Here is an 18,600-nt window from a genome sequence, read left to right as displayed (position 1 = left end):
GGGAGCAGGCAATCAGGCAGCGGCTCCCGCTATGAATCGACATTGCCCGTATATGGGACATACGCGTCGATACGAATGCCCTTGCCTGCTGTTATCCTTTCCATCAGCACCACCCTATCAACAACGCGTTATACCCCAGTCACAACTGTTCAGAACACGAGTCACGTACCTTGCTGCGGCGTTCCCGACTCGCATTCAACAGGAGTGCCGCCTGGGATATTGGAGAGCCAGATTTTAGGGTAGCGCAGACCTGCAATGTACATCTCAGGTAAGTTTGACATGACTCGCGTTGAACAACGGGTCAACTAACCTGCAATGGCATCCTTAGGACACCGACTAGGCACCTCCCTCCACATCTCCACGGTATATGCGGCCGATGCGAAACCACGGCAACACCACAACCTGTACTTGTGTGTGGTCATTCCAAGTCATTCCCTACTAACATCTCAGCGTACTCACACATCCACCACATCACCACCGCGTCCAGTCCATTCCCCAATCGCGTACTGGAATCCGCAGCAAGGCGGGCTGTCAAGGGGCGATTCACAACGAGCGGAGCGCATGTGTCGAGCTGCACCGGTTGAACGGATGTAGGCCTTTGAATAGATTGGGGGTGCTCTGTGTGTCTAGGTCAGGTTAGTTCAGGCTGGTTCACGGTGAACGACACGACAACTTACTTTTGCATAGGTCTCATTGTTCCCTGCCCCCCAATCGATACGGCCTTGGTATTGGGTGGTCAATCACGGGCGGTCTGACGAACAAAGCATGCACTCACTTTCGACAGCGTTTCCGCCGCTCGGGAACACGGATTCAAGGTCGTTCTGCGTGTCCAGGTCAGTCAGCAGTGTTCCATGTTGAATAGCTTGTTTACTTACTCCGTCCTCAAGCTCGCTGAGCAGGCGCAGGTCTTGATGCAGCGGTTGTCAATCACAGGCGGTTGCTGACGAGTGTGGACTGACTTACAGTTTCGACGACGTGTCCGACTCTTGGGAACACACATGCAAGGTTCTGCGTGTCCAGGTCAGTCAACAATGATACCCGTCGAATAATGCATTTACTTACCCCGTCCTCAAGCTCGCTGAGCACGCGCATTCGAGTCCCGCGTCGTCTCGATGGCGTGGCAACCTGCAGAGAAAGGCGGTTTGGCGGAGTGTGATGCGAAAACAAATGTTAGAGGCTCACCGTGCGCTGCCCTCGATGCCCCGGTCGACATGCCAGCGTGGCATTTATGGCGCGTCGCCGACTCCGACCTCTACCTCCCAGATCCTCTACTCGTCGTCAAACGTGTTCCTGCGAAGGGAGGGTCAGACGTGGCGCAGCTCAGGGGAGGGATGGGGAATACTCACGGCGTCGTGGGCACGTTGACTCGTACCGGTGCGTTCCCGTCCATTGGCAGTGCAGTGCGAGTGTAGGATGTTGGAGAGGGGCGGGCTGACAAGGGCATTGAGCGGAGAGCGGGAGAAGAGAATGTGAGAAGAGGAGAGGAGAGGGGATGAGGAAAAAAGCCCGTTAGTCCGTGTCCTTTTTATACACCTGCTGCCCCTGTACGTCCATAACGTTACGTCTTTGCAATGTTTTTTTTTTGTGTCTTTCTCTCGGTTCGCGGTTCATCGGTATAGTTGCTAGTGCGTTTACGCAATGTGCTATTGATCGAATGGGTTTGTTATCTGTTTCGTGTTGGAGGTATTGTTGTGTTGCTTTGAATTTACATTGGTGTCCGAGATGTGAGATTCAAATTCAAATCGTTTTTGGTTTGCGGCTCACAGAACTTTAGACTCGAGTATCATCTACCTTGCATCAAGTGAATTCCAACTCGTATCGTAGATCGTCAACACACATTCACCCATGCATTAATCGAATTGCATAAACTAGTAATTGACTCGGGAACAGCAAACGTACGTACGCATACCCGTTATCTCTCCAATGGTTTGTTCTGATTTCGCGTTGCAACACAGGCATTCTAATTCTTCTCAAATGAGACGCCGCTTTTTAGTTGGTTTACGCAATTTGGATTTGAATACCGTTCCGGAGCCGAAGAGCCAGGAAAACGTATTGGGATGAGGTGATTTTGCGATTTTGGGGAGGAGGAGGGGGTTCTTGGGTGTGTATCGGGTCAACGCTCTGTCTTTGTGTGTGGAATATCTAGGATTTTGTTTCGTGAAGAATGTACTTTAAGACAATGTTAGTGGTGCAGAGCAATGCTGGTGTCCGTTTGTTGAAGATGGTAATAGTACTTTTGTGCGTTTCTGTGTTTTCTTGTCTTGATGTGAAATCCGACTTGCACAAACTTTCGTCGACGTTCAGACTTGGTTCCAACGTTCACTCACTTTCAGTTCGATTACTCAGGGGCTCCTATGCACCATTACAACCCCCCCAATGTACGTATTCCATCGAATTTGCATTAAAACAACGTATAACGTCTCTCGGACTCTACAGAATGCTTCTTCTTCTACTGGCAGAAAAAATTCAGTAATCGCCGTTAGTACGTTACGTTAGGATAGCCGAGGGGTCTGGAGCTAGTGGGCGTGCAGGGGTGAAGAGAAAGAAGGTGGTTGGAATGAGGTTGAATGGAGATTCGGACGAGGAGGAGGAGTGTTGTGTCCGGTGAGTTGGGTTTGCGATGTTGGAGTTTTGGAGTCGAAGAATGGGCTGTATGGTATAGGGGTGAGTGTATCATGCGTGTTAGTGGTCCACCATCGTGTGTTTGGTGCGTTTATTTGTTGTATTTGCGATTCAACGCTTTCGGCGCTTAAGGGTTCATCGCTGCAAATCTTTGAAATTTCCACTTTGTACTTACTCAGGTAAGCATAAATATGAATATATACCCCTATTTTAAACAGTACTGTAGCATCTGAATACCTCAAAACGGCCCAATTCGCAAATGTACGTTTCCTAAAGCGAATTTGAACAACGACATCACATACACGCATAAACTCAATTGTAGGTTCCCTGATGTACTTTCAAGCTTTACCCCATACACACCTAACCCATATCACCCAGTAAAAGCACCCCAACCCGCTTAAAACGCGCAAACGACGCAGAATCGCATGCCACGTACATATCCTCCCTCGAGACGCATTACACTGCAACTCATTTCTGTCCTGCTTCTAGGTCTCGGAACGCTCCGTGCCGCAGCCGAGTAGTCTTATGCTAGTGGGGATGATGCCCCGAAATGAAAGGAAGCAGTGGAAATGGGCTGGAATGCGGATTGGGGGCCGGAGGAGGTACGTGAGTGTGAGGTTGTGGACTTGACGGTTCGTTGACGAGATATGTGAGTGTATGTATGTCTTATAGTGTACTCTGAGATATGTATGGTATGCGAGGTGTGTCTATAGAGCATTGGAATCGATGTGTTTTGCTAATTTACAGTCTGCGTGAAGCTGTTTGCTTGGGCGCTTAACATCTGTGGCTTGAAATGTTACCCGTACTCTTAGTTTACTGCATTCGTCATGACGTATACACATTATAGATTATCTAGGTAGTCATTATCGATCTTCACGGTGATTTCAAAGCCTCGCAAACGCTTGTTTTTGTGTTTGAATCTCTCCTGAGATGCCCCGGATGTATTTTTGATTATCTCAACTTCACGCTGCCAAAGGACCTACAAACACGCTTGGCGTGGGATATACTACATTATACAGTACCCAGAAAGCCCTGAAACCTCGAAAAAGTGATAAACGGCGCGGGAACGGCTGCCACGTATGTGTGTTCTGCAGCACATTCATATTGGTTGCTCAGTTTTGCGAGCTTCCGGCTGTCGTTACCGACTAGTCTAGACTAGCCTATTCTTGGAAGCGAGGTATATGAGACGGTTGCAACGCGCTAGAATGACGAATCGGGAGACGAGGAGGTATCCGCGCCGTGGTTGACATGCGAATTTGAACTGGGGAAATGTTGGAATGAAGGTGAGTTGTCACCGTAAATCACCTCCTGAATGTCTACGTTGAGGTCATAGCACGTCTACACAAGCAAAAGGTGAGATAACAAATGCGGTACGTCAGAGTACTGGCCTTGACGTTGTTGCATAGATGTGTTTTCGGGCGCACTCGAATATAGCAACTCCCGATTATCTGACGCGCTAGTCTCAAAGTCAAATGGAACGGAACACTTCAAAATAGTGGGTTACGAGTAAGACGAGATGTATCGATAGAGTGGGATGTCGGCTTTGGCACGCACCTGCGTTTGAAGGAAGTGTCTAATTTTCGAATGATTCCGTCACCCGTGAGATTAGTAACCAGGACTCAAAGGACGTACTGTTGTAAACATATCCGAAATACCAACATCTCTCGCAAAGTCGAACCAACTGTTGTTGTCGTGAATGACGTCGACTCGGAACGGAGGTGAAAAATAGACTTTACAGTCGAATTTGTGTTCCTGAGATGCAAACTAAACCTAGAGTGGAATGATGACGCACCTGTGGGGAATTAGGGCAGGGTCCTAATGAACACGCGTAGATCGTGATCCTGTGGGCGATTTGTCGTAGATTTAACGATTAGTTAAACGAGGCTAGAGCGTCGGAAGTTGTGATCTCGTTCCTGGGCTTGTGAACGCCGGCGAGCCGATGTTGTAATACCAAGTGCCAGCGCATCGTGTGTACAGAGTCAGCGGCAGCGCATCCTGTGCACAGAGTCAGCGTCAGCGCATTGTGTGCGCAGACTCTGTAGCGTTAGCGTAAGCACATCGTTTGCGCAGAGTCTGCAGCATCAGCGTCAGCGCATCCTGTGCAGAGTGTCTGAATGTGATGACATAGCTTTCGAATTGACCGGTCTGCAGCAAGTAATCCCAAAAAATACTTTGGGGAGAAGATAACGCTATTACTGCATTGAAATCAGAGCTAGATGTGCTGTAGAAATTGAAACGAGGACCTTTACCAAAGATTAGTACGTGGTATTACAAAATGGCGTAACAATTTTCACTTGATAGGAGTGAGGTTTTTTACTGCACGGGACATGAATTTGAGCCAATTGCGACTTGGCGAGTGAGTTTTGTGCCTTGTGGTGCACTGTGGCTTGATATTCCACGTTTGAGGGAGTGGAGAAAGGGATGTAAAGGTCTCCTATTATGCAAAGTTATGGCATGAGGAAATATTCGGAAGCGAAGCTAGTAAAAATGATGAAGCTAGAAAGAAGTGTTGCTACGTGACTGAGAGCGGGCTTTGAAAAAGTTTGGGGTGAAAAAGGTATAAAGAGAACTCTGATATTGGGTTTTTTTTATCCATCTACTTTGTACCCATGCTGTCAGTATGGTGGTGTGCTACCCCTCTCGACATGGAATTGCTTCGACACTATATATCGTGTTCCGCCGACCTGGTATGTGCTGTGATGTTTGTTGAAGAAGTGAGACTGACTTTGATCCAAGGATTTATGCCCTGTTAACATAGCCCGACGCTATGTATCGCGTTCCGGCGAGCTGGTAAGTTGTGTATCATTTATTTACCAAACGGAGACTGATTTTATCCCAAGATTTAGTCCTGACACGACGTATCGCCGTCCGCCGAGCGCGCCTGTTACCTGCCTCCTCACTATTGTGGTAAGTGTGCTGTAGCATTCGTTGAACAAGTTGTGACTAACCCTGGCCTTAGATATTGCTCTGACACGACGTATCGACGTCCGGCGAGCGGGATTGGACCTCTGGTCTTCAGGTATGTGTGTATTACTTTTATGATATGTACTCACACTGACCTTGACCTCAGATTTGCTCTGACACAACGTATCGACGTCCGCCGAGTGGGATTGGATGTCTGGGTGACCCCGATTTGCTCTGACATGACGTATCGACGTCCGCCAAGCGGGGTTGGACCTCTGGTGTACAGGTATGTGTGGTTTACTTTTATTTAATGTACAGAGACTGACTCTGACTCTAGACTTTGACACGACGTATCGCCGTCCGCTGACCGGGATTGGACCTCTGGTGCATAGGTATGTGTGTTTTAGTTTTATTTAATGTACAAAGACTGACCTTGACCCTAGATTCGCTTTGACACAATGTATCGACGTCCGCCGACCGAGTGTGGGGATCTAAAACCCGTGGTATGTGTACTTCGACATGCTTTGCATTAATTAAAGCTGACCGTGACCCTAGATTTTGCTTTGACATGATGTATCGACGTCCGCCGACCGAGTGTGAGGATCTACACCAAGTGGTAAGTGTACTTCAACTTGGTTTGCATTAATTATCACTGACCCGTGACCCTAGATTTTGCCTTGACACGACGTATCGCCGTCCGCCGAGCAGGCGTTGTTAGCTGTGTGCCCGTTGAGGTATGTATGTATGGCATTCATTTATTGGATTTTTACTGACCTTGGCTCTAGATTTACCTTGAGACCATATATCGACGTCCGACGAGCAGGATGGGGCATCTGCACGAGTGCTTTGACACGATAGTTGGTACGTGGGCTTGATTTTACTTTCCCTAAACTACTGCTAACTTTGACTCTAGAAATTTCTTACAAGCAAAAACCCTCGACGCTATGTATTTCCGTCCGTCGAGCGAGATTCGGAATGGTAAGTCTGTAGAATTGTACTTTGAATAGACTGTGACTGACTTTGATTGTAGTTGACACCGATGCCGCCTGCTGCCGTTGCATCCATTGAATGACAAAAACTTTACCAAGTAAGTTGTATTCTGAATCTCTCGCAGACTTGTATTTATCTAGAAACCTGCTTAGGTATGTTTTCGGAGCTTTACGGTAGGGCTATGGACTTGCCCCACTGACTTTTTATGCCCCTTCCCGCTGTTTCTGCTACTAACCCACCATGTGTCGGGGGACCTCACCCCGTCACTTTGTTTCTCTGCCCTTCGGGGGAGGGGAAACCCTTGAAGTTTGTTACCAGAAGAGGGTTGGACATTGTGGACAAGGCTCTTTTTTTCAGTTATAAATAGATTTTGCCTTTTTTGGTTAGAATTTTACAAAAGTGTGTTCTTAAAATACAAAAAATGTCCTGCTTTGTCTCTGTCATTGAGAATTGTTGCGCTCAGAGTAAGCATCCCTGAGACATCGAGAGTCGTTGTGCTATACCCTGTGGTTCTCGAGATACGCTACACAGTGCAAATCTCAACGCATTGGAACGCGGGAGTTGGGTTGAGTCAGGGGTGCCGGTGTGATGTTTGCATAGCGCGTGTGTGCATGTGTGGGCTGATGGACGCGGACACGGTAGAGGCCAAACAGGCACGAGCGCGTCGGGTCCGGTGGTCCGCACTTTGCACTTTGCAGTGTGTGGTATGCTTACCAGACCGTAGGCGAGGGCAAAGTCAAATCACAGTGATACGTTGACTACTTTGAAGATTGTAGCAGGCGGCGGGGGCAATCAGGACACAGCGCAATGGGTGCGGGGAATCGAACAAGCGCCGTTGCGAGTGAAAGAGCGTCCTCATCGTTCAGGGCAACCGTTGTGGATGAATGAAATACTTACAACGACAAAGTCAACTTGCGGCATTTCGGCAGAGTGATTGTTGTTGCTATTGTTTGTTTCCAGATTAGATGCGGCGGAGTCAGGTCACGGTCAGTGGGCGTGACATGAGGAGGCCTGCCACTGCCACTGCTTCTGAGTTAGACTGACTTGCTTGTTTCTTCATACCAGCCGCCTGAGACGACTTTACGCTTGCATATACGCACGTACAAAGGTATGTTTTGAGGGTGGTTTGGTAGGGGAAGATACAATTAAAGTTGGGTTTGCAGGTTTTACAATCCATATCGCATACCATCATTAGAATACCGCATACCACATACGAGACGACGTGTACGACGACAGTCGCAGTGCCCTCATTAACAGCACGCGATTCAGACACGACCACACCTCCCTCTCTCGCTTTAACCAAAGCCACCCGAATTACTTGACCCAATCTTACTCAGCAAACAATGTCGACGAACTGCAAGAAACGGCTCATCCGGGACTTCAAGCGCCTCTCGTCCGACCCGCCAGGCGGGATCTCGGGCAGTCCGCTCCCCGACAATATTATGCTCTGGAACGCTGTCATCTTCGGGCCAGGTGCGTTTCCTCTCCCCACTCACCCCCAGCCACTCACCTATCAACAGGCGACACCCCCTTCGAAGACGGCACATTCAAGCTCCTCCTCACATTCGACGAGTCCTACCCCAACAAACCGCCCACCGTCAAATTCCTCTCGCGGATGTTCCACCCCAACGTCTACGCGAACAGCGAGCTCTGCCTCGACATCCTGCAAAACCGGTGGTCGCCCACATACGACGTCGCGGCGATATTGACGAGTATACAGAGCTTGCTGCATGATCCGAACCCGAATAGCCCGGCGAATGCGGAGGCGGCGCAGTTGTATAGGGAAAATATGAAGGAGTATGTGAGGAGGGTCAAGGTGACGGTTGAGGAGAGTTGGTTGGATCCGGAGGAGGGGGGGTTGGGGGAGAATGAGGGAGAGCAGGCGGGGGAGGGAGGGGAGCCGATGGAGGGACAGCACGCGGGCGGAGCTGCGTCTCAGCGTGTTTGAAGGCGAATGCACGGGAGCAGGCAATCAGGCAGCGGCTCCCGCTATGAATCGACATTGCCCGTATATGGGACATACGCGTCGATACGAATGCCCTTGCCTGCTGTTATCCTTTCCATCAGCACCACCCTATCAACAACGCGTTATACCCCAGTCACAACTGTTCAGAACACGAGTCACGTACCTTGCTGCGGCGTTCCCGACTCGCATTCAACAGGAGTGCCGCCTGGGATATTGGAGAGCCAGATTTTAGGGTAGCGCAGACCTGCAATGTACATCTCAGGTAAGTTTGACATGACTCGCGTTGAACAACGGGTCAACTAACCTGCAATGGCATCCTTAGGACACCGACTAGGCACCTCCCTCCACATCTCCACGGTATATGCGGCCGATGCGAAACCACGGCAACACCACAACCTGTACTTGTGTGTGGTCATTCCAAGTCATTCCCTACTAACATCTCAGCGTACTCACACATCCACCACATCACCACCGCGTCCAGTCCATTCCCCAATCGCGTACTGGAATCCGCAGCAAGGCGGGCTGTCAAGGGGCGATTCACAACGAGCGGAGCGCATGTGTCGAGCTGCACCGGTTGAACGGATGTAGGCCTTTGAATAGATTGGGGGTGCTCTGTGTGTCTAGGTCAGGTTAGTTCAGGCTGGTTCACGGTGAACGACACGACAACTTACTTTTGCATAGGTCTCATTGTTCCCTGCCCCCCAATCGATACGGCCTTGGTATTGGGTGGTCAATCACGGGCGGTCTGACGAACAAAGCATGCACTCACTTTCGACAGCGTTTCCGCCGCTCGGGAACACGGATTCAAGGTCGTTCTGCGTGTCCAGGTCAGTCAGCAGTGTTCCATGTTGAATAGCTTGTTTACTTACTCCGTCCTCAAGCTCGCTGAGCAGGCGCAGGTCTTGATGCAGCGGTTGTCAATCACAGGCGGTTGCTGACGAGTGTGGACTGACTTACAGTTTCGACGACGTGTCCGACTCTTGGGAACACACATGCAAGGTTCTGCGTGTCCAGGTCAGTCAACAATGATACCCGTCGAATAATGCATTTACTTACCCCGTCCTCAAGCTCGCTGAGCACGCGCATTCGAGTCCCGCGTCGTCTCGATGGCGTGGCAACCTGCAGAGAAAGGCGGTTTGGCGGAGTGTGATGCGAAAACAAATGTTAGAGGCTCACCGTGCGCTGCCCTCGATGCCCCGGTCGACATGCCAGCGTGGCATTTATGGCGCGTCGCCGACTCCGACCTCTACCTCCCAGATCCTCTACTCGTCGTCAAACGTGTTCCTGCGAAGGGAGGGTCAGACGTGGCGCAGCTCAGGGGAGGGATGGGGAATACTCACGGCGTCGTGGGCACGTTGACTCGTACCGGTGCGTTCCCGTCCATTGGCAGTGCAGTGCGAGTGTAGGATGTTGGAGAGGGGCGGGCTGACAAGGGCATTGAGCGGAGAGCGGGAGAAGAGAATGTGAGAAGAGGAGAGGAGAGGGGATGAGGAAAAAAGCCCGTTAGTCCGTGTCCTTTTTATACACCTGCTGCCCCTGTACGTCCATAACGTTACGTCTTTGCAATGTTTTTTTTTTGTGTCTTTCTCTCGGTTCGCGGTTCATCGGTATAGTTGCTAGTGCGTTTACGCAATGTGCTATTGATCGAATGGGTTTGTTATCTGTTTCGTGTTGGAGGTATTGTTGTGTTGCTTTGAATTTACATTGGTGTCCGAGATGTGAGATTCAAATTCAAATCGTTTTTGGTTTGCGGCTCACAGAACTTTAGACTCGAGTATCATCTACCTTGCATCAAGTGAATTCCAACTCGTATCGTAGATCGTCAACACACATTCACCCATGCATTAATCGAATTGCATAAACTAGTAATTGACTCGGGAACAGCAAACGTACGTACGCATACCCGTTATCTCTCCAATGGTTTGTTCTGATTTCGCGTTGCAACACAGGCATTCTAATTCTTCTCAAATGAGACGCCGCTTTTTAGTTGGTTTACGCAATTTGGATTTGAATACCGTTCCGGAGCCGAAGAGCCAGGAAAACGTATTGGGATGAGGTGATTTTGCGATTTTGGGGAGGAGGAGGGGGTTCTTGGGTGTGTATCGGGTCAACGCTCTGTCTTTGTGTGTGGAATATCTAGGATTTTGTTTCGTGAAGAATGTACTTTAAGACAATGTTAGTGGTGCAGAGCAATGCTGGTGTCCGTTTGTTGAAGATGGTAATAGTACTTTTGTGCGTTTCTGTGTTTTCTTGTCTTGATGTGAAATCCGACTTGCACAAACTTTCGTCGACGTTCAGACTTGGTTCCAACGTTCACTCACTTTCAGTTCGATTACTCAGGGGCTCCTATGCACCATTACAACCCCCCCAATGTACGTATTCCATCGAATTTGCATTAAAACAACGTATAACGTCTCTCGGACTCTACAGAATGCTTCTTCTTCTACTGGCAGAAAAAATTCAGTAATCGCCGTTAGTACGTTACGTTAGGATAGCCGAGGGGTCTGGAGCTAGTGGGCGTGCAGGGGTGAAGAGAAAGAAGGTGGTTGGAATGAGGTTGAATGGAGATTCGGACGAGGAGGAGGAGTGTTGTGTCCGGTGAGTTGGGTTTGCGATGTTGGAGTTTTGGAGTCGAAGAATGGGCTGTATGGTATAGGGGTGAGTGTATCATGCGTGTTAGTGGTCCACCATCGTGTGTTTGGTGCGTTTATTTGTTGTATTTGCGATTCAACGCTTTCGGCGCTTAAGGGTTCATCGCTGCAAATCTTTGAAATTTCCACTTTGTACTTACTCAGGTAAGCATAAATATGAATATATACCCCTATTTTAAACAGTACTGTAGCATCTGAATACCTCAAAACGGCCCAATTCGCAAATGTACGTTTCCTAAAGCGAATTTGAACAACGACATCACATACACGCATAAACTCAATTGTAGGTTCCCTGATGTACTTTCAAGCTTTACCCCATACACACCTAACCCATATCACCCAGTAAAAGCACCCCAACCCGCTTAAAACGCGCAAACGACGCAGAATCGCATGCCACGTACATATCCTCCCTCGAGACGCATTACACTGCAACTCATTTCTGTCCTGCTTCTAGGTCTCGGAACGCTCCGTGCCGCAGCCGAGTAGTCTTATGCTAGTGGGGATGATGCCCCGAAATGAAAGGAAGCAGTGGAAATGGGCTGGAATGCGGATTGGGGGCCGGAGGAGGTACGTGAGTGTGAGGTTGTGGACTTGACGGTTCGTTGACGAGATATGTGAGTGTATGTATGTCTTATAGTGTACTCTGAGATATGTATGGTATGCGAGGTGTGTCTATAGAGCATTGGAATCGATGTGTTTTGCTAATTTACAGTCTGCGTGAAGCTGTTTGCTTGGGCGCTTAACATCTGTGGCTTGAAATGTTACCCGTACTCTTAGTTTACTGCATTCGTCATGACGTATACACATTATAGATTATCTAGGTAGTCATTATCGATCTTCACGGTGATTTCAAAGCCTCGCAAACGCTTGTTTTTGTGTTTGAATCTCTCCTGAGATGCCCCGGATGTATTTTTGATTATCTCAACTTCACGCTGCCAAAGGACCTACAAACACGCTTGGCGTGGGATATACTACATTATACAGTACCCAGAAAGCCCTGAAACCTCGAAAAAGTGATAAACGGCGCGGGAACGGCTGCCACGTATGTGTGTTCTGCAGCACATTCATATTGGTTGCTCAGTTTTGCGAGCTTCCGGCTGTCGTTACCGACTAGTCTAGACTAGCCTATTCTTGGAAGCGAGGTATATGAGACGGTTGCAACGCGCTAGAATGACGAATCGGGAGACGAGGAGGTATCCGCGCCGTGGTTGACATGCGAATTTGAACTGGGGAAATGTTGGAATGAAGGTGAGTTGTCACCGTAAATCACCTCCTGAATGTCTACGTTGAGGTCATAGCACGTCTACACAAGCAAAAGGTGAGATAACAAATGCGGTACGTCAGAGTACTGGCCTTGACGTTGTTGCATAGATGTGTTTTCGGGCGCACTCGAATATAGCAACTCCCGATTATCTGACGCGCTAGTCTCAAAGTCAAATGGAACGGAACACTTCAAAATAGTGGGTTACGAGTAAGACGAGATGTATCGATAGAGTGGGATGTCGGCTTTGGCACGCACCTGCGTTTGAAGGAAGTGTCTAATTTTCGAATGATTCCGTCACCCGTGAGATTAGTAACCAGGACTCAAAGGACGTACTGTTGTAAACATATCCGAAATACCAACATCTCTCGCAAAGTCGAACCAACTGTTGTTGTCGTGAATGACGTCGACTCGGAACGGAGGTGAAAAATAGACTTTACAGTCGAATTTGTGTTCCTGAGATGCAAACTAAACCTAGAGTGGAATGATGACGCACCTGTGGGGAATTAGGGCAGGGTCCTAATGAACACGCGTAGATCGTGATCCTGTGGGCGATTTGTCGTAGATTTAACGATTAGTTAAACGAGGCTAGAGCGTCGGAAGTTGTGATCTCGTTCCTGGGCTTGTGAACGCCGGCGAGCCGATGTTGTAATACCAAGTGCCAGCGCATCGTGTGTACAGAGTCAGCGGCAGCGCATCCTGTGCACAGAGTCAGCGTCAGCGCATTGTGTGCGCAGACTCTGTAGCGTTAGCGTAAGCACATCGTTTGCGCAGAGTCTGCAGCATCAGCGTCAGCGCATCCTGTGCAGAGTGTCTGAATGTGATGACATAGCTTTCGAATTGACCGGTCTGCAGCAAGTAATCCCAAAAAATACTTTGGGGAGAAGATAACGCTATTACTGCATTGAAATCAGAGCTAGATGTGCTGTAGAAATTGAAACGAGGACCTTTACCAAAGATTAGTACGTGGTATTACAAAATGGCGTAACAATTTTCACTTGATAGGAGTGAGGTTTTTTACTGCACGGGACATGAATTTGAGCCAATTGCGACTTGGCGAGTGAGTTTTGTGCCTTGTGGTGCACTGTGGCTTGATATTCCACGTTTGAGGGAGTGGAGAAAGGGATGTAAAGGTCTCCTATTATGCAAAGTTATGGCATGAGGAAATATTCGGAAGCGAAGCTAGTAAAAATGATGAAGCTAGAAAGAAGTGTTGCTACGTGACTGAGAGCGGGCTTTGAAAAAGTTTGGGGTGAAAAAGGTATAAAGAGAACTCTGATATTGGGTTTTTTTTATCCATCTACTTTGTACCCATGCTGTCAGTATGGTGGTGTGCTACCCCTCTCGACATGGAATTGCTTCGACACTATATATCGTGTTCCGCCGACCTGGTATGTGCTGTGATGTTTGTTGAAGAAGTGAGACTGACTTTGATCCAAGGATTTATGCCCTGTTAACATAGCCCGACGCTATGTATCGCGTTCCGGCGAGCTGGTAAGTTGTGTATCATTTATTTACCAAACGGAGACTGATTTTATCCCAAGATTTAGTCCTGACACGACGTATCGCCGTCCGCCGAGCGCGCCTGTTACCTGCCTCCTCACTATTGTGGTAAGTGTGCTGTAGCATTCGTTGAACAAGTTGTGACTAACCCTGGCCTTAGATATTGCTCTGACACGACGTATCGACGTCCGGCGAGCGGGATTGGACCTCTGGTCTTCAGGTATGTGTGTATTACTTTTATGATATGTACTCACACTGACCTTGACCTCAGATTTGCTCTGACACAACGTATCGACGTCCGCCGAGTGGGATTGGATGTCTGGGTGACCCCGATTTGCTCTGACATGACGTATCGACGTCCGCCAAGCGGGGTTGGACCTCTGGTGTACAGGTATGTGTGGTTTACTTTTATTTAATGTACAGAGACTGACTCTGACTCTAGACTTTGACACGACGTATCGCCGTCCGCTGACCGGGATTGGACCTCTGGTGCATAGGTATGTGTGTTTTAGTTTTATTTAATGTACAAAGACTGACCTTGACCCTAGATTCGCTTTGACACAATGTATCGACGTCCGCCGACCGAGTGTGGGGATCTAAAACCCGTGGTATGTGTACTTCGACATGCTTTGCATTAATTAAAGCTGACCGTGACCCTAGATTTTGCTTTGACATGATGTATCGACGTCCGCCGACCGAGTGTGAGGATCTACACCAAGTGGTAAGTGTACTTCAACTTGGTTTGCATTAATTATCACTGACCCGTGACCCTAGATTTTGCCTTGACACGACGTATCGCCGTCCGCCGAGCAGGCGTTGTTAGCTGTGTGCCCGTTGAGGTATGTATGTATGGCATTCATTTATTGGATTTTTACTGACCTTGGCTCTAGATTTACCTTGAGACCATATATCGACGTCCGACGAGCAGGATGGGGCATCTGCACGAGTGCTTTGACACGATAGTTGGTACGTGGGCTTGATTTTACTTTCCCTAAACTACTGCTAACTTTGACTCTAGAAATTTCTTACAAGCAAAAACCCTCGACGCTATGTATTTCCGTCCGTCGAGCGAGATTCGGAATGGTAAGTCTGTAGAATTGTACTTTGAATAGACTGTGACTGACTTTGATTGTAGTTGACACCGATGCCGCCTGCTGCCGTTGCATCCATTGAATGACAAAAACTTTACCAAGTAAGTTGTATTCTGAATCTCTCGCAGACTTGTATTTATCTAGAAACCTGCTTAGGTATGTTTTCGGAGCTTTACGGTAGGGCTATGGACTTGCCCCACTGACTTTTTATGCCCCTTCCCGCTGTTTCTGCTACTAACCCACCATGTGTCGGGGGACCTCACCCCGTCACTTTGTTTCTCTGCCCTTCGGGGGAGGGGAAACCCTTGAAGTTTGTTACCAGAAGAGGGTTGGACATTGTGGACAAGGCTCTTTTTTTCAGTTATAAATAGATTTTGCCTTTTTTGGTTAGAATTTTACAAAAGTGTGTTCTTAAAATACAAAAAATGTCCTGCTTTGTCTCTGTCATTGAGAATTGTTGCGCTCAGAGTAAGCATCCCTGAGACATCGAGAGTCGTTGTGCTATACCCTGTGGTTCTCGAGATACGCTACACAGTGCAAATCTCAACGCATTGGAACGCGGGAGTTGGGTTGAGTCAGGGGTGCCGGTGTGATGTTTGCATAGCGCGTGTGTGCATGTGTGGGCTGATGGACGCGGACACGGTAGAGGCCAAACAGGCACGAGCGCGTCGGGTCCGGTGGTCCGCACTTTGCACTTTGCAGTGTGTGGTATGCTTACCAGACCGTAGGCGAGGGCAAAGTCAAATCACAGTGATACGTTGACTACTTTGAAGATTGTAGCAGGCGGCGGGGGCAATCAGGACACAGCGCAATGGGTGCGGGGAATCGAACAAGCGCCGTTGCGAGTGAAAGAGCGTCCTCATCGTTCAGGGCAACCGTTGTGGATGAATGAAATACTTACAACGACAAAGTCAACTTGCGGCATTTCGGCAGAGTGATTGTTGTTGCTATTGTTTGTTTCCAGATTAGATGCGGCGGAGTCAGGTCACGGTCAGTGGGCGTGACATGAGGAGGCCTGCCACTGCCACTGCTTCTGAGTTAGACTGACTTGCTTGTTTCTTCATACCAGCCGCCTGAGACGACTTTACGCTTGCATATACGCACGTACAAAGGTATGTTTTGAGGGTGGTTTGGTAGGGGAAGATACAATTAAAGTTGGGTTTGCAGGTTTTACAATCCATATCGCATACCATCATTAGAATACCGCATACCACATACGAGACGACGTGTACGACGACAGTCGCAGTGCCCTCATTAACAGCACGCGATTCAGACACGACCACACCTCCCTCTCTCGCTTTAACCAAAGCCACCCGAATTACTTGACCCAATCTTACTCAGCAAACAATGTCGACGAACTGCAAGAAACGGCTCATCCGGGACTTCAAGCGCCTCTCGTCCGACCCGCCAGGCGGGATCTCGGGCAGTCCGCTCCCCGACAATATTATGCTCTGGAACGCTGTCATCTTCGGGCCAGGTGCGTTTCCTCTCCCCACTCACCCCCAGCCACTCACCTATCAACAGGCGACACCCCCTTCGAAGACGGCACATTCAAGCTCCTCCTCACATTCGACGAGTCCTACCCCAACAAACCGCCCACCGTCAAATTCCTCTCGCGGATGTTCCACCCCAACGTCTACGCGAACAGCGAGCTCTGCCTCGACATCCTGCAAAACCGGTGGTCGCCCACATACGACGTCGCGGCGATATTGACGAGTATACAGAGCTTGCTGCATGATCCGAACCCGAATAGCCCGGCGAATGCGGAGGCGGCGCAGTTGTATAGGGAAAATATGAAGGAGTATGTGAGGAGGGTCAAGGTGACGGTTGAGGAGAGTTGGTTGGATCCGGAGGAGGGGGGGTTGGGGGAGAATGAGGGAGAGCAGGCGGGGGAGGGAGGGGAGCCGATGGAGGGACAGCACGCGGGCGGAGCTGCGTCTCAGCGTGTTTGAAGGCGAATGCACGGGAGCAGGCAATCAGGCAGCGGCTCCCGCTATGAATCGACATTGCCCGTATATGGGACATACGCGTCGATACGAATGCCCTTGCCTGCTGTTATCCTTTCCATCAGCACCACCCTATCAACAACGCGTTATACCCCAGTCACAACTGTTCAGAACACGAGTCACGTACCTTGCTGCGGCGTTCCCGACTCGCATTCAACAGGAGTGCCGCCTGGGATATTGGAGAGCCAGATTTTAGGGTAGCGCAGACCTGCAATGTACATCTCAGGTAAGTTTGACATGACTCGCGTTGAACAACGGGTCAACTAACCTGCAATGGCATCCTTAGGACACCGACTAGGCACCTCCCTCCACATCTCCACGGTATATGCGGCCGATGCGAAACCACGGCAACACCACAACCTGTACTTGTGTGTGGTCATTCCAAGTCATTCCCTACTAACATCTCAGCGTACTCACACATCCACCACATCACCACCGCGTCCAGTCCATTCCCCAATCGCGTACTGGAATCCGCAGCAAGGCGGGCTGTCAAGGGGCGATTCACAACGAGCGGAGCGCATGTGTCGAGCTGCACCGGTTGAACGGATGTAGGCCTTTGAATAGATTGGGGGTGCTCTGTGTGTCTAGGTCAGGTTAGTTCAGGCTGGTTCACGGTGAACGACACGACAACTTACTTTTGCATAGGTCTCATTGTTCCCTGCCCCCCAATCGATACGGCCTTGGTATTGGGTGGTCAATCACGGGCGGTCTGACGAACAAAGCATGCACTCACTTTCGACAGCGTTTCCGCCGCTCGGGAACACGGATTCAAGGTCGTTCTGCGTGTCCAGGTCAGTCAGCAGTGTTCCATGTTGAATAGCTTGTTTACTTACTCCGTCCTCAAGCTCGCTGAGCAGGCGCAGGTCTTGATGCAGCGGTTGTCAATCACAGGCGGTTGCTGACGAGTGTGGACTGACTTACAGTTTCGACGACGTGTCCGACTCTTGGGAACACACATGCAAGGTTCTGCGTGTCCAGGTCAGTCAACAATGATACCCGTCGAATAATGCATTTACTTACCCCGTCCTCAAGCTCGCTGAGCACGCGCATTCGAGTCCCGCGTCGTCTCGATGGCGTGGCAACCTGCAGAGAAAGGCGGTTTGGCGGAGTGTGATGCGAAAACAAATGTTAGAGGCTCACCGTGCGCTGCCCTCGATGCCCCGGTCGACATGCCAGCGTGGCATTTATGGCGCGTCGCCGACTCCGACCTCTACCTCCCAGATCCTCTACTCGTCGTCAAACGTGTTCCTGCGAAGGGAGGGTCAGACGTGGCGCAGCTCAGGGGAGGGATGGGGAATACTCACGGCGTCGTGGGCACGTTGACTCGTACCGGTGCGTTCCCGTCCATTGGCAGTGCAGTGCGAGTGTAGGATGTTGGAGAGGGGCGGGCTGACAAGGGCATTGAGCGGAGAGCGGGAGAAGAGAATGTGAGAAGAGGAGAGGAGAGGGGATGAGGAAAAAAGCCCGTTAGTCCGTGTCCTTTTTATACACCTGCTGCCCCTGTACGTCCATAACGTTACGTCTTTGCAATGTTTTTTTTTTGTGTCTTTCTCTCGGTTCGCGGTTCATCGGTATAGTTGCTAGTGCGTTTACGCAATGTGCTATT

General features: G+C 49.5%; 3 protein-coding genes across 3 annotated transcripts; 2 read left to right on the top strand and 1 right to left on the bottom strand.

The window, feature by feature from the left end:
- Window positions 1-7,859: 7,859 nt before the first annotated feature.
- Window positions 7,860-8,464, top strand: JR316_0008716 (Ubiquitin-conjugating enzyme E2 2; the record flags this gene model as incomplete). Its single annotated transcript, XM_047894429.1, has 2 exons — window positions 7,860-7,989; window positions 8,037-8,464. 2 exons carry the CDS (start codon window positions 7,860-7,862, stop codon window positions 8,462-8,464), a joined length of 558 nt encoding a protein of 185 aa, XP_047745888.1.
- A 7,871-nt stretch (window positions 8,465-16,335) lies between these two features.
- On the top strand, window positions 16,336-16,940 carry JR316_0008715 (Ubiquitin-conjugating enzyme E2 2; the record flags this gene model as incomplete). The annotated part of the gene is made up of 2 exons (XM_047894428.1): window positions 16,336-16,465; window positions 16,513-16,940. The coding sequence occupies 2 exons, from the start codon at window positions 16,336-16,338 to the stop codon at window positions 16,938-16,940; spliced, it is 558 nt and encodes a 185-aa protein (XP_047745887.1).
- A 41-nt stretch (window positions 16,941-16,981) lies between these two features.
- JR316_0008714 (uncharacterized protein) lies at window positions 16,982-18,342 on the bottom strand (the record flags this gene model as incomplete). The annotated part of the gene is made up of 10 exons (XM_047894427.1): window positions 16,982-17,040; window positions 17,122-17,202; window positions 17,263-17,354; window positions 17,412-17,578; window positions 17,630-17,673; window positions 17,728-17,773; window positions 17,828-17,859; window positions 17,912-17,960; window positions 18,015-18,077; window positions 18,325-18,342. The coding sequence occupies 10 exons, from the start codon at window positions 18,340-18,342 to the stop codon at window positions 16,982-16,984; spliced, it is 651 nt and encodes a 216-aa protein (XP_047745886.1).
- Window positions 18,343-18,600: the final 258 nt, after the last annotated feature.

The sequence above is a fragment of the Psilocybe cubensis genome, chromosome 8 (assembly GCF_017499595.1).
Source record: "Psilocybe cubensis strain MGC-MH-2018 chromosome 8, whole genome shotgun sequence".
Lineage (NCBI taxonomy): Eukaryota > Fungi > Basidiomycota > Agaricomycetes > Agaricales > Agrocybaceae > Psilocybe > Psilocybe cubensis.
The sequence above is the reverse complement of the archived record's forward strand: the minus strand, read 5'-3'. Positions and strand labels throughout refer to the sequence as shown.